Here is a 16,689-nt window from a genome sequence, read left to right as displayed (position 1 = left end):
CAGTCATCCATAATGCAAGGTAACATATCCAGCACCCAGGCACTGGCAGACTAGCAAGGAAAAAGAAATTGGAAAATCCATGCTTTTTACCCGTAAGACATCATAGACCATGATTCATGAAAAGGCTATGTTTTTCTAGGGTGGTAGCCTACTGCTAGTAGAATTCTGAACCTATGTTGTTGGGAAGAAAATTATATATGATCTTTTACAAAAAGGTCTCCGTAAGATCTGATCCATGCTGTTCGTTTTAGATCTAACGATCTGATTGAACACATATGAGAAAAGTAGAGGATACATATCACAAACCGATCTCATATATATTTTTTTTCCTATTGTTGCATTCCTTGAAGCACTTTACAGATCGAGATATAGCACAGAGCCAAACTAGCAGAGCTACTAGTAGAATTCGATTTTTTTTTTCTTCTTTTCGAGGCATCGGAATTAGGTTCTGTCAAAATGATCAGAATAGATAGGACCTGTACGAAGAATTTTGACAACCTGTCGTTGCAACATGTAATCCTGGACGCGAACTGGGAGAGGAGAAATTGCACACAGCAACAGCGTCAGATTCCCCGTTGCCTACGACATGCCGCACTCACTCAGCGACCTGGTTCGGTCGATGAAATTTTCTCCACATTGAATTGACGATCAGACACATCCACGCCAGGGGAAGAAATAAACAACAGCAATTTTCTGCCACAGTAGGCCAAGATCCAAAAGACACCAAAACCATTAATCCATACATACTTACACAGAGCATTGACAAATTTCTACGATTTCCTGGATATTTCTTTCTTTCTTCACTTTTAGTAAGCGTGTACATCTGCCTAATCTCAGATATTTTATCAGCCAAAGCTGAATCTATGTGTAATACTATATGCAAATGTATCACTCCTGTTTACATCAGCAATAGGAACAAGAGAAAGAAAACAAAGCAAAATTTGTCTAAATCTGCCTAAATTCCCAAATTAACAATGAAAGAACAATCAAATTATTGGCAAGGCAAGCTACTGTATGTACTAGCAAGATATCTACGATACTGTAAGCATCTCAACTCTACCACTGGCTGGCTAAGCTTCGTTAGCGTGATGCGATCAGCAACTCTCTGTAGGAGTCAATTCCGGCGACGAAGCCAATGCTTGCTTGACTCGCCGGCGTGCGGGGGCAGAGCAATGGCGCCTGGCTCCGGCGTAAAGGAGCATCACCTCAGATGATCTCACCTGGGAGCGATGGAGATGGAGATGTCGGTGGGCACGCGGAACTTGCTGGCCCACTCCGGCGCCTCCAGGAACAGCTTCGACACCTTGGCGGCGACCCACGACATGTCCGGCCGCGCCAAGGGATCCTTGGCCACGCACCGCAGCGCCAGCACCGTCAGCGACTCGGCCGCGTCCACGGGGAACGAGTCCCTCAGCCTCCGATCCACCCACCGCCGCATCGCCTCCCCGCCGCCCTCTGCCGCAGTGGCCTCCGCAGCCTCGATCAGCGACGTCCTCTCGTACTCCCCCGTCGCGCGGTTCACCAGCTCGTACCTCAACGGTTCCTGCCCGGACACCAGCTCCAGGAGCACCACGCCCAGAGCGAACACGTCGGAGCGCCGCGATGGCGGGCCACCCGCGATGAGCTCCGGCGCCATGTACCCGCGCGTACCCTCGATCCGCCTCCCTCGGCTGCCGGTGCGGCGGTGCCCGGAGCCCTTTGCTTCTTTTTCATCTTTCTGGTCCACCGGAAGCTCGCCGGCGAGGTCCGCGGCGCCGAAATGGGCGATCTTGGCGCGGAAGAGGGGCCCGTCGCCGCAGACGAGGACGGAGGAGGCGGAGAGGCGGTTATGGACGGTGTCGGCCTGGAGGTGGACGTAGTGGAGGGCGTCGCAGACGTCGGCGGCGAGCTGGAGCCGCGAGTGCCAGGAGGCGAGCGGGGTGAAAGACGGGTTCTTGGGGTTTCGGAGGAGCGCGGAGAGCGGGGCCGCGTCGGAGACGAACTCGTAGGCGAGGAAGAGCGTGGTGCGGTCGGGGGATGCAGCGGCGCCGAGGAGGCGTGCGATGGCGGCGTGGTGGCAGTGACCGAGGACGGCTAGGCGGGAGGAGACCTCGCGGGCGTCGCGGCGGAGCGGGCGGCGGAAGACGGCGGCGGGATGGCCGCGGAGGGAGCAGCGGAAGGAGTTGGAGGAGGAGGAGGCGGCGGCGTGGACGAGGCGGTGGGAGGAGGAGAAGTTGGCGGTGGCAGCGGCGAGGTCGTGGAAGGTGAAGAGGAGGGGGAGTTCGGGGAGGGAGTCGCGGAGCGCGGCGAGGGATGCGGCGGAGGAGGAGGTGGTGGAAGAGGAGTAGGAGAAGGCAGCCGGGTAGGTGGTGGTGGATCGCGGCGAGCGGTGGTTTCTCGGGGTGGAGGCGGCGGCGGCGGCCATGGAGGAGGAGGAGGTGGTGGTGGCGATGGCGCTCTTGGACTTGCACATCCGATTCGGCTGCGGCTTGGGGCCGACCATGGGAGGCGCCTGATGCAACAACCCGACCCCTCTTTCTGTCTGTTTCGAAGTGCGGGCGTGATAAAGCTTGCTCCTTCTCTCCGGCGTGGAGCCGTGGTCCCGTGGACAGACTAGAGAAAGACTCGCTGTCGCTGGGGGAGGGAGGGAGGGAGGGAGGCGACTAGAGGCAAAGGTTTATAATATAGTTTGGACACCAAAACCGGTTTCAGTAATCGAAAATTCACGGTTATTACGAAAATTAATCAAAATTTGGTAGAAATTTATTCAAAATTCACTCAGCCAAATTAAAATTGGAGAAAAATCGATCGAATCGATATTTGGTAACCGATCGAATTGCACCGATAACCGAATGAATTCAACGATTTATTGACCATTATTTCTGTATTGACCGTATTTCTTGAGTAACGGTTCAGTTTCCCTGATTTATAGAGCGGTTTTCTCGAATCTCAGTGAAATTTAATAAACAAATTTAAAAATAGCTTAAACTTGTAAAATCAATAATAATTCATTTGAGGTTCAAATCAAATAAAACAAATTTTGTTGATTCTCTTGTAACATGATCTACATGATAAAAGAATTTATACTCATAACAAAGTTGAATATTTTCTGTGAGAAAATATATTTGCTAAACATAGCTAAATACATAGTTAACTCTTTGCTAATTAAAAAATCATGAAACCAATTTTGTTAGTCTTTTTACATAATCCTATGTCTTTTAAAAACACATGAGCTCATGAAATAGTTATTGTAACATGTATAATTGTGTAAATGTGTTACAACTAGATTAATTCATAACTAACTCATCGTACCTCCAAAATTAGTGAAACCACTTTTATTAGGTTACTTATACTATGTTTTTTGTAGGAAAATAATGGTAGATATGATAAAATTAATTACAGTGATGTTTCTTAACATATTCACTTTATGCTTGTGAACTTTGTAAAAATTATGGAGAAATTAATAAAGCTCTAAATGAAGTGAAACTAATTTTAAAGATCCTATTAAGATATACCATATACAAGAAAACTACATATTTGCATGTTTAATTTTTCCTTAACATGAGTTAATACATGAGCTGCACGTTTAAACTTTTTTCTTTTTTTCAAACTTCCTCCCTATAGAATATGATGCAAACGACATTATTTTTGAAAAAAAAAAACCATAGAAGGTCTTAGAATGGTCTCTACTTTTTTTTAGGATTTTTCTTATTTTTTATTTTTAAAATTTTTAAAATTCAAATTTGAAAACCGTTCGTATTATAAAATCGGTATGGATCGGTAAGCTCGATAACTATAATAATTATTGAATAACTGTCGTATTTTCGAACCCTAACTAGAGGCTGATTGATAAGTGCGTGCAGTGCGACTGGTCCTAGTCTGGATCACAATTCACAAGAGCTTCAAGCTTAGTTGCCAGCTTGGTGCTTTTGCCTACTTCTTCTTCTTCTTTTCTCTCTGATCGGTCGATGATGAGATAAGACAATTAAACGAGGAGAACAAATTGTTTGTTGGGGTTGACAGCGATGTGACTGTGAGCCTGCGACGTCTGTCCAATACCATCACAAAATCAACTAGGCGACTCTCTCCTCTCTCAACACTCAAGCCAGTGCTGATCTATTTGTGCGGTTGGTTAGTTGCAACAAAGAAGCAACAATGAATAACAAGTCAAATTAACATAATTTTTTTGGAATGACGCATTTGCTCCTCCTCATTCTCATTTCAGCCGCCTCCCATCCAATCCACGAACTGGTCGCCCTTCATGATAGCAACGCAGCAAAAACCAAACAATTTGTGTGTCACCCTTTCCTCACATAACCAGATCCTCTGATGTTGGTCCAGCAACATTAGAGCGCACTGTAATTCGTGAGATGCGTTACAGTAATAAAAAGCGGCAATTTTTACTGTTTGACAAGATGGTGTAGTGATCTTACTGTTCACATGTCACTGTAGCATTAGCTAAAAAGAACAACTGCACTGTGACGTTACTCAGCTTAACTTCGTATAAGACTAGCTCCAAGGGATGCTTTTCGGGGATGATATTTTTGTCGTGAAAGATTTTTTATTCACTTTAGTATTTCAACGGTTTTACTTTATAGTTCTCGTCATGATGGGATTCTCAGTGTCATTTTCTTCATGACGGGATTCTCTCTCCTTTCCCTTCGTGAGGGTAGGAAAAGCTGTTGGAGATGAGAGAAAATAAATGAAATGAGAACAGAAAAATAAACAAAATAAAAGAAATATAATTAGAGACGGTCTAATCCCGTTTCCTACCCTCACCCCTCCCGCTACCCACCTAATAAAAGAACCAAAAATAAATTAGAAAAAAATCCTGCAAAACTAAAAAAAACGGACCGCCCTGTCCTTCCCCAACCACCTGCCCACACGCATGCGCACTTCAACGAGACCGGCAGCGGCGGAGGCCATGTAGTCGGGCCTTCTGAGAGATCTATCGCTGTGCCTTCTGAGAGATCCACCAACACCCCGCCGGTTTCTAGCTTCCTGCAGCTTCAAGTCGACGCAGTTCCCATCCAAAACGACGGCAGTGGACTTGCTGTGAGAAGGAGTTGATCTAGTGCTTGGGATTTTGGACTTCCCGTGAGCAAGAAGAACAGAGGTAGTGTCGGAGAGTGAACTCCTGTCGCAGGGATCCCGAGAGACCCCTTTTTAGAGATTCGGCCGGGGGGATGATCCTGGAAAAGCTTGTGTGGGAAATAAGCGGGAACGGAAATAAATGCGATGGCTAGTGGGTACGCCGGGTTTTAGACAGGTTCGGGCCGCACGGAGGCGTAACACCCTACTCCTGTATGAGCGCTATATTTATCCTTGAAGGGGATTCTTCAAGGAGGTATCTGGTTCTAAGGGGAGAACTGTTTACAAAGAGCTTGAGACTCTTATGTTCCAGCTTAACTTGAGCTGGTTCGAGTGTCTGTCGATCTATCTTTGGCCTGGCTCGTCAGAGATTGTTGGTTATCTGGTCTCTTGGTTGTCTTGTGGTCGGGGGCTGTCTTTTTTTTTTAGTGTTCTCCATCCTTTCCTTTTATAGGCGCGCCGACCTCAACATATCCTGAATGGGAAAGAGGGGACGCGAATGCCAAGGTGCCACGGAGAAAAGGCGTAATCATTTCATCTTGACGAAGTGACAGGGGCGGTGGAGAAATGCGGCGCGCATTCGACCACCAGCCGCTGCGGAAGCCTCGGGGCGCCATGAAAGGGGCCCACCGGGCAGTCTCAGAGGTGCCCGGTGCGCCCACCCTGTCTTGTTCTTCTGCCAGGGCAGGGTGGCAGGCCGAGCGCTTCGATTCTGGCAACGTTATCCCGAGGCACCTGGATGAAACGGGACGGGACCCGTGCATTTAATGGACCCACGCCCCCCTGCCAGTGCATGGCAGGGTCTGACACTGGGGCGTGGGCAGCTGAGAATGTCAGGATGTCAGGATGTCAGACCACGCGTGCCTATTAAATGCGGCATTGGGCCTTTGACTGGATGACACCCTGACGACGGGACCCTTCGGGTTGTTGAATGATCTCGGGGGCTACCACGTGCAGCCCCGAGCACTCTCTCCCGAGCACTCGAGTGAGACCTTCGGGGAACCGAGTCCTCGGGGGCTGCCACGTGCAGCCCCGAGCACTCTCTCCCGAGCACTCGAGTGAGACCTTTGGGGAACCGAGTCCTCGGGGGCTGCCACGTGCAGCCCCGAGCACTCTCTCCCGAGCACTTCGGTGGGACCTTCGGGGCACCGAGTCCTCGAGGGCTGCCACGTGCAGCCCCGAGCACTCTCTCCCGAGCACTTCGGTGGGACCTTCGGGGCACCGAGTCCTTGAGGGCTGCCACGTGCAGCCCCGAGCACTCTCTCCCGAGCACTTCGGTGGGACCTTCGGGGCACGAGTCCTCGGGGGCTGCCACGTGCAGCCCCGAGCACTCTCTCCCGAGCACTTCGGTGGGACCTCCGAGCACTTCGGTGGGACCTTCGGGGCACCGAGTCCTCGGGGGCTGCCACGTGCAGCCCCGAGCACTCTCTCCCGAGCACTTCGTTCTTAGTATTTGGGCCCTGCAGATCATCGGGGAACTAGGGTGCTCGGGAACCAGAGGCGGCGGCCCCGAGCACCTTCTCCCGGGACTTAGCTTTTTCTTACCTTGCAGGGTGGTGACATGTGATGGATGGCCGGCCTGGCCTCGGGACTTAAGGACCCCTGGTTCTGAATACACCGACAGTAGCCCCCGGGCCCGTTGGTAGCCGATGGGACGGAGACTGCGAATGGGCCCTTCGTTGCGACCGAGGCCAAGGCTGGTGCGGACGCCATGTGGCAAGCTTTCGAGGGGTGGCCCTTGCGGACCTAGACCTCAAGTATGTTCCAACGGGAAAATGAGTGGACGCGTGTCCACACAACTTCCGAAGGGTATGATAACCATACGGGCGGCACGCGCGATCGCCGCGCAGATCGAGGAAAATACGCCTGGCAACCGCTGACATCGCGCGATCGGCGGGAGATTCGCCTGACAGTCGCGCCGATCGAGGCGACGCTTCGCCGAGCGAACCGTTCGGGCGGCAGTTTTTGAATTTTGAGATATAAAAGGGGGAACGGATCGGTCCGTTCCCCTTTTTACGCTCTCTTGCACTTGCGCTCCTGCCTTCTTTGTGCTCCGAAGCCCTCAGGAAACTCCCAGGCGACCGGAGCATTCTCCCTTCTCTCTCTTTTCACCACCAGAAAACATCCCCCATCTTGCCGAAATGACGAGGGTTGGAGGAGGACGCCGGGACAAGACTTCGGACAGCATCTTGCCGGAGTCTCGCCTGAGGAACGAGGAGGCGGCGGACAAGATTAGGAAACTGCTGGTGCCGGAGGGTCAGGAGGGTGCTGTGGCGGTGAGGCCGGCGACTCTGACGCCGGCGACGACCGTCCCTGGGCGGACCGTCCTCTTCACCTCCTTCGTGGCAGCGGGGCTAGTGCCGTCGTTCTCCGCCTTCTTTCTGCAAGTGCTGGAGACGTACGGCATTCAAATGGTGCACCTAAGCCCCAATTCCGTCGTGGCGTTGGCGGTCTTCGCGCATCTCTGCGAAATGTTTGTGGGAATGATGCTGTCGGCGACGCTGCTTCGCCATTTCTTCGTCCTTCGGCCGGTGGGGAAGAAGAGGGGGCACTCCACGGCGGACGTCGCGGGGTGCTGCAACCTTCGACTCCGGGAAGGCCTAGGGGACCATTACATTCCCCAGGTGCTGCGCAGCAAGTGGGAGGAATGGCGACGGGACTGGTTCTTCGTCGACATCGACCCCCACGAGCGCCTCGAATTGCCAGAGAAGGCGGCGGAACCTCGGCGATCGACGTGGGAGGCGCCGCCACCAGAAGATGCGAGACTGAAGCCGGTGCTTGAGCGCATCCTGGAACTGCGCGAGGGCGGGCTGACCTCGGTCATGGTGGTTGTGGACTTTCTGCGCCGTCGGTTGGCGCCTCTGCGAGAACGGGCCCGGCCGAGCTGGTTCTACACCGGGCCGGAGGACATCACCTGGACCCAGATTGGCGCGAGCTGGGATCTGGGGGCGGCGGAACTGCGGGGAATGACAAGGGTGATCACCGGAACGGAGGACATGAGCCGGACGGAGCTCCCGTGGCCGGAGATGGCGCTCTGCGCCAACCCCAACCGGGTGGCTATTATGGCGGGGCTGCCGGGGTTCGATGCCCAGGGGCCCGTGGACCGGCCAAGAAGCCGGAGTCTTGAGGCCTCCGAACTCCCCGGGCTGGAGGAACTACTTGGCGATGAGGTTGCTGGTAGTTCGGCGCAGGCTGGTGAAGGGGTCGCCGCAAGCGGCAGCCGCCGTACCAGAGAGGAGGGCGCCACTGAAGTTGTTGAGGAGTTGGCGCCGGGAGATCGGGGAAAGCGTCCCCGGGCCTTGATCCTAGTGCCGGATTCTCCGCCGTCGCCGACGGCAGCGGCGGCATTTCCGGTGCTGGAGCCGCGCCTGGTGCGGATGGGGCCTGCATCGACGCCTGCGACCTGCACGGCGGAGACCGAGACCTGTGCGGCGGCACCCGAGGTCCGCACGACGGCGCCCGTGGCCCGCGTAGTGGCTCAGCCGAGCCCTCAGCGGAAGAGGCGGCGGGAGGAGTCCGGACCGACGGCACCGGACCCGGACATCAGGCTCCCAGCGGCCAAATGGCGGTATCGGTGAGTCTTCTTTCTTACTTTTCCATGGGCATTTTCGGCCCGAACTAAGTTTTGACAACTTTCACTTGTCTCCCGTAGGCCGGCTGCAGGCGCTGCTGTGACGGAGAGAGAGCAGGCGCCGGGGCCAGAGCCGAGCCTGCCCGCTGCGACGGCGGAGGCTGGCATAGGATCGGCGGAGGTGCCAATTGACGTGGCGGCCCCTGGGAGAGAGGCGGAGGCGGCGGCCGAGAGAAGGGTGCCGGTGGAACCTACCCCGGGCGCGGAGAGCCCGGGGCGGATAATGGTGGAGGTGGATGTTCTGCCGGGGCCGGCGGACAGGACGGATGATGCGGGAATGCGGCCGTCGTCCGAGACCTTGGCTCCGACGGAGACTACCCCGGGGAGGCAGAGCCCGGGGTGGATGGCGGTGCAAGGCCCGGCGGAGAGCTCGGCCCCCCTGGAGACATCCCGCGGAGAAGCCTGGGCCCCCGCAGTGCCCGGCCGGCCTGCCGATCCCTTCCTGGCCGCCATTAAAAGCGTCCAAGTAGCAGTCGGGCAGCTGGGCGCAGTGGTGAAGGCCAAGGAGGGGGAGCTCGAAGCCGAGTGCGCCCGCCTGGCACTGGAGAAGGCGCAGCTGGCGGGCGCCCAGGAGGAGGCCCGTGCGGCAGCCACGCGGGAGCAGAAACTCCTAGAAGACATCCGCGCGGAAGCCGCGCGGGAACGAGAAACTCTGAAGACCACGCGGGCAGAGGCCGCGTGGGAACGAGAAGACGCCGCCCGCTTGGCCGAGGCGTCGAGGCAGCAAGCTGCCGAGGCCCTTGCCAGGATGGGGCAGGCGCAGGAGAGGGAGGTGGCTGTCGCAGTCCGGGAGCGGGCTGCGGAGGAGCGGCAAGCCGAGCTGGTCCGCCGGGAGGGCGCGGCCGAGAAGACGCGCGCCGACCTCCAGCGCTGGGAAGACGATCTCCGGAAGATCAGAGAAGAATTCAAGCGCTGGGAGGAGGACGTCTCCATCCGGGAAGTGGACAATGAGCTATCGGCGTCGGATCTCGGTGCCCGGGAGGATTCGGTGGCCCAACAGGAGGATGTGTTGGCCCGGCGGGAGAATGAGCTGAGTCGCCGAGAAGGCCAATTGAGTCGCCGAGAGGGCGAAGCTGCTGCTGCGTTGGCCGCCGCGGCTATCAGGGTGGAGGAGAATGCGAAGCACGAGGCGGAACTGGCCGAGCGCGAACGCGCCTTGTCCGAGATGGTGGCCAAGACGAAGCACGCTGCCGCCCCCACCGCGGCTGGCGGTTCTTCCGGTCCGGCCAGGGACCAGGGACTCGAGGCACAGCTGCGGGCCGCCAAGGAGAAAATCGAGACTGCCTTTGTCTCGCGGGTCAACCTCGAGCATATGCTGGAGGACATACTCCGGCGGATGCGACGGGCCGTGGAGAAGGGTGGTCTCGGACGGCTTGTCGACGACAAGAAAGGCGACGGCCCCGCACGACAAGTGTTGGGGTTGCAGCAGGTCTGCGAGCGCCTCGAGACCCTGCCTTGGGCAGTCCAGGAACTCGCTGCCCGGGAGGGACGTGGTTTGGCACGTGCCGTGGCCGAGCACGTCCTGGCCTGCTACCGAAGCAGGGACCCGAACTTCCCACTGGAGCCGGCGCGGGAGGGAGTGGTCGAGGCTGAGGGGGAGGCCGCCCGGGCAGCGGTCCGGAGCACCGCCGCTGAGGTGGCGGCCGGCTTCAGGCGAGAGGTGCCGCCGCCGCCAGCCCCCGGGGATGACTCAGAGGATTCAGCCGACGCTTCTGCCGCCGACTAGATCTTTTGTAGCCTCTTTTCTTTTGTTTGTAGATGTAGGAGTGAACCCTTAGAAAATGCCTTGGAAGTATCCTGTGAATATTAAATGGCTGTTTTTCCCTGGGCTTGCAACTCCAGTTTCTCTATGTGTTCAACGCTTCTTCCGATGTTTTACTTTGAAGTCCCAGGGAGTACTCAGTCGGGCCGTTCCCGACCTTCCCGTCCCCGAGGAGGAAGTTGTCTTGATCGCTGTTGCTGGCACAGTCGGCCTTCAAGCTCTCGCGAATTCGCATCGCCTAAGTTAAGAACAAAGACACATACTTCCTTGCCCGGGAGATGGATCAATCCCGCTCGGAACACGCCGTGCCTGATGAACACTTTTTCGCCCTGCGACCACTCAGTTAGTAGAAAGGAGACGCGTGCGGGCGAGAATGTGACCAAGAGTCCTCGCGGTCCGGTGGTGCCCGGGCTTAAAACGGGCCAGGCCGAGCACTAATAGCCCGCCCCCGAGACCTGAGCTCCGGACTACCCGAGTAGCTCGAGTGATAGGATTACCCAGGGCACCCGAGGACTCGGTAGTGCTCGGGGTCCTTAAAAGCGGACCGAACACCACGACCACCACGAAGGGCTTCGGTCAGACGTTATCGCAAGCACGCTACTCTTTTCTGCAAACCGTCTGTCGATCTGGGAAAAAGTAGTCACGCGGCAGGGTTTTGCGTGCGAGGAGGCCACCTCGCCGAACAGATTAAACCGCGAGAGCCCCCGAGAGTGACTCGAGGACATACATTTACTTAAAGCAGACTTGTCTGAATGTAACCACTCACCGGACAGCTGTCGGCCTTCCGGCTCATCGATCCAGGAGGGATGTGCTTCCGAGCTCGGGTGCCCGGGGACTCGATTCTTTCAACGGAGCGCCCGAGTGCCCAGAGGCATACGAGGCTCCTAGGGTCGGGTGATCTCGACCACCCAAGCCTAAGTGGCAGGACCACCCGAGGACCCTTGGGGCCGACCAAAGACCGGGGCATTGAAGCCCTCGCGGCCGAGCTGCTTGCGATCGCCAGTCTGTGACTTAAGAGAAAAAATAGGATTTCTTTGTCTGGTGCGCTCTGCCAGTGCGGTACTTGTTATAGATTACTCTTGCTTCCAACCCGAGACCTCTCGAACACCCAAATCGGCTGATAAGAGCGGGCAGAGGCATAACCCAGAGGTCCTATAGTTTGGTGGCGCCCGGGTATGACAGACCAGACCGAGCACCAACAGCCCGCCCTGGGGGCCCGAGCTCCGGACTACTCGAGCAGCTCGAGCGATGGGATTACCCGGAGCACCCCGAAACTCGGTAGTGCCCGGGAGCCTGTCACGACACCGAACACCACAGCCTACCATGGCGGACGTAAGTCAGCGGCGACTGCTCGCATGCATACCGATCGGGATTCTTTTGCCAGCGGGGAAAGAGAGAGAGAGCGAACTTTTTCTCGCACAACCGAGCTCCCTCACCAGACAGATTAGACATACGGAATCCAGAAAAAGTATTCTGACATAGCGATTGCTTATTGAAAAACTTAATGTGCAATATTTACAAGGTTGGGCGACAGCGACTTACCCCATGGGGCGAAGCCTTCAGACTGCTTGGGCGGGGAGAAGCCTCCGGCCTTGCTAACCTGAACCGCGAGCACGACAATCTACGGGTAGAAGCGTCGAAGATGCTCGATGTTCCATGGATTCGGGAGTGGCTGTCCTTCCTCCGTCGCCAACCTGAAAGAACCTGCCCGGGGGATCGCGATCACGGTGAAGGGACCTTCCCACACAGGGGACAACTTATTCATTCCTTCGCGCGACTGGATGCGTCGGAGAACTAGGTCCCCCACCTCGAGAGACCGGGCCCGGACATGGCGCAGATGATAACGCCGCAGACTCTGCTGGTACCGAGCCGCCCGGACAGCAGCACGCCGCCGGCACTCTTCCAGGTAGTCCACGTCGTCGCGCCTTTGATGCTCCTGCTCACCCTCAGAGTATGCATGCACTCGAGGGGAGCCCAGAGTGAGCTCGGAGGGGAGGACTGCTTCGGCGCCGTAGACGAGGAAGAAAGGAGTCTCCCCGGTGGCGCGGCTTGGCGTAGTCCGATTGGCCCACAGCACGGCTGGCAGCTCGTCTACCCATCCCTTCCCGTGCTTAGCGAGCACGTTATAGGTCCGGGTTTTGAGGCCCTTCAGAATTTCCGCGTTGGCGCGCTCGACCTGCCCGTTACTCCGAGGATGAGCGACGGAAGCGAAGCAAAGCTTGATGCCGAGATCTTCGCAATAGTCCCCGAATAAGGCACTAGTGAACTGGGTGCCGTTGTCGGTGATGATCCGATTGGGGACACCAAAGCGGCTAGTGATGCCGCGGATAAACTGGAGCGCCGTGTTTTTGGTTACCATGATGACTGGGACCGCCTCCGGCCACTTAGTGAATTTGTCGATAGCGACATATAGGTATGCATAGCCCCCGACTGCTCGGGGGAATGGACCCAGAATGTACAAACCCCAGACCGCGAAAGGCCATGACAGGGGAATGGTATGGAGAGCCTGAGCTGGCTGGTGAATCTGCTTTGCATGGAACTGGCACGCCCTGCAGCGCCGAACCAGCTCGGAAGCATCCTGGAGAGCTGTAGGCCAGTAGAAACCTTGCCGGAAGGCTTTCCCGACCAGCGTGCGGAACGATGAATGGCCACCGCACTCGCCCTCGTGGACCTCAGCGAGAAGATCGCCGCCTTCTGCCCGAGAGATGCATTTCAGGAGGACACCTCCTGCGCTACGTCGGTAGAGATCCCCATCTACTATGGCATAGCGTTTGGACTGCCGAGCAACCCTTTCGGCAGACGCCTCATCCTCGGGTAGGAACTTTTCTTTCAAGTACCCTCGGATGTCAGACATCCACGAGGCATCTTGAGAACATTCGGCGAGCACAGCGCACTCGCCGGACGGCGGCGCCCTGACGGGGCTTCCCACTGAGGGTACCGCCGGGGTCCCCTGAATTGAGTTCGAGGTTTCCCCTTCATCCTGTTCGGCAGGCAGGACGGAAGGCCGTGCGAGTCTTTCTTCAAAGACTCCGGCAGGGGCCCGCGCATGTGAGGAGGCCAGGCGAGAGAGCTCGTCGGCCGGAGCATTGTCGCGGCGAGGGATATGCCGTAATTCGAGGCCGTCGAAGCGTCTCTCGAGCTTTCTGACTGCATCCACGTACGCTGTCATTTGTGGATCCGTGCACTGGTACTCCTTGGAAACCTGGTTGACGACCAGCTGAGAGTCCCCTTTGACCAGGAGGCGACGAATCCCGAGCCCCACCGCAGCCCGGAGGCCGGCGATGAGACCTTCATACTCCGCCATGTTGTTGGACGCGCGGAACTGCAACTGTACGACGTACCGGAGCTCTTCACCCGTTGGGGAGGTGAGAACCACTCCGGCCCCTGCGCCTTTCAGCGAGAGGGAGCCATCGAAGTGCATAACCCAGTACCCGGGCACGTCGTGCCCAGGATAGGCAGAGATCTCTTCTGGGATGACGCAGGGGACGGGCGTCCATTCTGCCAAGAAGTCGGAGAGTGCCTGGCTTTTGATTGCCTGGTGACAGACGAAGTGTAGGTCGAACTCCGCCAACTCAACCGCCCATTTGACAACGCGCCCGGTGCCCTCCCGGTTCCGGAGAATGGGTCCCAGTGGATAAGTGGTAACCACCGAGGTCTTGTGCGCCTGGAAGTAGTGGCGCAGCTTCCGGGAGGCGACGAGCACGGCATAGAGTAGCTTCTGCGCCTGGGGATACCTTGTCTTGGCCTCCCGGAGGACCTCGCTGACGAAGTACACCGGTCGCTGTACCCGGCGGGCCCGGATGGTGGCCCCACCCGGGGGGCTGCCACAGCCCCCAGGGTCGGCGGTATGGTCGGGGCTGGCCGGGCACTCGGGCTCGATTCCTTGGCTGGGAAGAGCAGTGTGTTCGGGCTCGACCCCTTGCCCAGGGGGAGCCGCGAGGATAAGTGAACGGTCGGGGGCCTCTGGGAGCTGGGACCCAGCACCCGGCCCCGAACATTCGTCGCGCTCCACCACCAGCACTATGCTCACGACCTGTGGAGTGGCCGAAACATAAAGTAGTAGGGGCTCACCTTGGGAGGGAGCCACCAAAACGGGTGGCGAGGTAAGGTACTTCTTTAAGTCGCGGAAGGCCTGCTCGGCTTCCGACGTCCAGTCAAAACGACCGGATTTCTTCAAAAGCTTGAAGAGGGTGAGCCCTCGCTCCCCGAGCTTGGAGATGAAGCGCCCGAGGGCTGCCATGCAGCCGGCGAGGCGCTGGACCTCCTTGAGTCGAACCGGGGGTCGCATCTGCTCGATGGCCCGGATCTTCTCCGGATTGACCTCGATTCCTCGGCCAGAGACCAAGAAACCAAGGAGCTTGCCCGCCGGCACCCCGAAGACACATTTCTCCGGGTTGAGCTTGAGGCGGGTAGAGCGGAGACTGTTGAAAGTCTCGGCAAGGTCCTCGAGCAGGGTGGCGCGGTCTCGGGTTTTGACCACGAGATCGTCGATGTAAGCCTCGACGTTGCGGCCAACCTGCGAGTTAAGAGTGATACGAATGGCGCGCTGGAAGGATGATCCAGCGTTGCGCAGGCCGAAAGGCATTGACATGTAGCAATAAGTCCCCACCGGGGTAGTAAAAGCAGTTTTTTCCTCGTCCCCTACGGCCATGCGAATCTGGTGATACCCAGAGTTTGCATCTAGGAAGCACAAAAGATCACATCCCGCAGTTGAATCTACGATTTGATCAATGCGAGGTAAGGGGAAGGGATCTTTAGGACAAGCCTTGTTAAGGTCGGTGTAGTCCACGCACATGCGAAGCTTGCCGTTGGCCTTCGGGACGATGACTGGGTTTGCTAGCCAGTTGGGGTGAAGGACTTCTCGGATGAATCTGGCGTCGAGGAGCTTGCGGACCTGCTCGCGGATAAACTCCTGGCGCTCTGGCGCCTGCCGCCGGACCTTCTGCTTCACTGGGCGAGCGTCCGGACGCACAGCCAAGTGATGCTCGATCACCTCCCTAGGGATCCCGGGCATGTCGGACGGTTGCCAGGCAAACACGTCCACGTTAGCCCGGAGGAAGGCGACGAGCGCGCTTTCCTATTTGCTGCCCAGGTCGCTGCCGATACGGACAACCTGGGTAGCGTCTTCGCCCACCTCGACCACCTTCGTTGGAACAGAGGTGTCGGCGGCGAGTCGGGGTCTGGATGAAGAGGGTCCCGGGCCCCCTGAAGAGCCATCAACCTCGGCCTGCGCTGAGACCAGAGCCATGTATGATTGTTCGGCGCAGGAGACAGCGCCGCCGGAGTCAGCGATCACGGAGATAGAGCCTGCGGGGCCGGGCATCTTAACCGTAAGGTATGCATAATGCACGGCCATCATAAACTTGGCGAGCGCCGGACGCCCGAGGATGGCGTTGTAGGGGAGAGGGAGCTCCGCGACATCGAAGAGGACGCACTCCGTGCGAAAGTTGTCCCGACTCCCGAACGTGACAGGCAACTCAACCTGCCCGAGGGGCAGGGAGTGCCCGGGAGTTACTCCACAGAAGGGGAGTGACGGCTTTAGGCGTCGGGAAGATACTTGCAGCTTCTCAAAAGCCTCTTTGGAAAGGAGGTTGAGGCCGGTACCACCGTCGATCAGCACTCTGCCGACCTTAACATTGCAGATAGTGGGAGACACAACCAGAGGTAGCCGTCCCACGGCTGCAGTACTGACGGGGTGATCAGCCATGCTGAACGTGATCGGAGCATCCGACCACCTCAGGGGTCTTGTGGCCTCCTCGCTCGGGGTTGCCGAGCACACTTCGCGCCGCATGACCTTGATGCCACGGCGCGAGCAGGGTGTGTAAGCGCCCCCGTCGATGAAGGCGACCGCATGCTCGGGCTCCTGGAAGCCGAGCTCGGCGTTGTTGGGGACGACCTTGGTATCGCCTCCTCCGCGGGACTCGTCGCGCTCCCTCTGGCGCTGCTCCACGAGTCCTTTGACCGTACGACACTCCGTGAGGTCGTGCCATCTGGTCAGGTGTATGGGACACCATTTACCTGGCTCGGGCCCCGCGGGAGCGGGGGCCCTCGCTGGAATAGGAGCTCGGCCAGGGGCCGGGGCTCTTGCTGGAGCTGGCGCCCTAGCCGGTGCCGGGGCCCTCGCGGGCACAGAGGCCCGAGGAGGAGCCCGAGCAGGGGCCCCGACGGGGCGCCGATCGACACCCGGCCGACGCTCTTGCCGGTGATCGGGCTCTTGCGGTACCCT

General features: G+C 57.4%; 1 protein-coding gene across 1 annotated transcript; it reads right to left on the bottom strand.

Moving 5' to 3' along the window:
- Positions 1–759: 759 nt before the first annotated feature.
- On the bottom strand, positions 760–2,612 carry LOC133920116 (lysM domain receptor-like kinase 3). Its single transcript, XM_062364770.1, has one exon. The coding sequence runs from the start codon at positions 2,480–2,482 to the stop codon at positions 1,217–1,219; it is 1,266 nt and encodes a 421-aa protein (XP_062220754.1). The 5' UTR covers positions 2,483–2,612; the 3' UTR covers positions 760–1,216.
- Positions 2,613–16,689: the final 14,077 nt, after the last annotated feature.

The sequence above is a fragment of the Phragmites australis genome, chromosome 5, assembly GCF_958298935.1.
Source record: "Phragmites australis chromosome 5, lpPhrAust1.1, whole genome shotgun sequence".
NCBI classification, from domain to species: domain Eukaryota; kingdom Viridiplantae; phylum Streptophyta; class Magnoliopsida; order Poales; family Poaceae; genus Phragmites; species Phragmites australis.
This window is presented reverse-complemented; position numbering and strand designations above follow the sequence as displayed.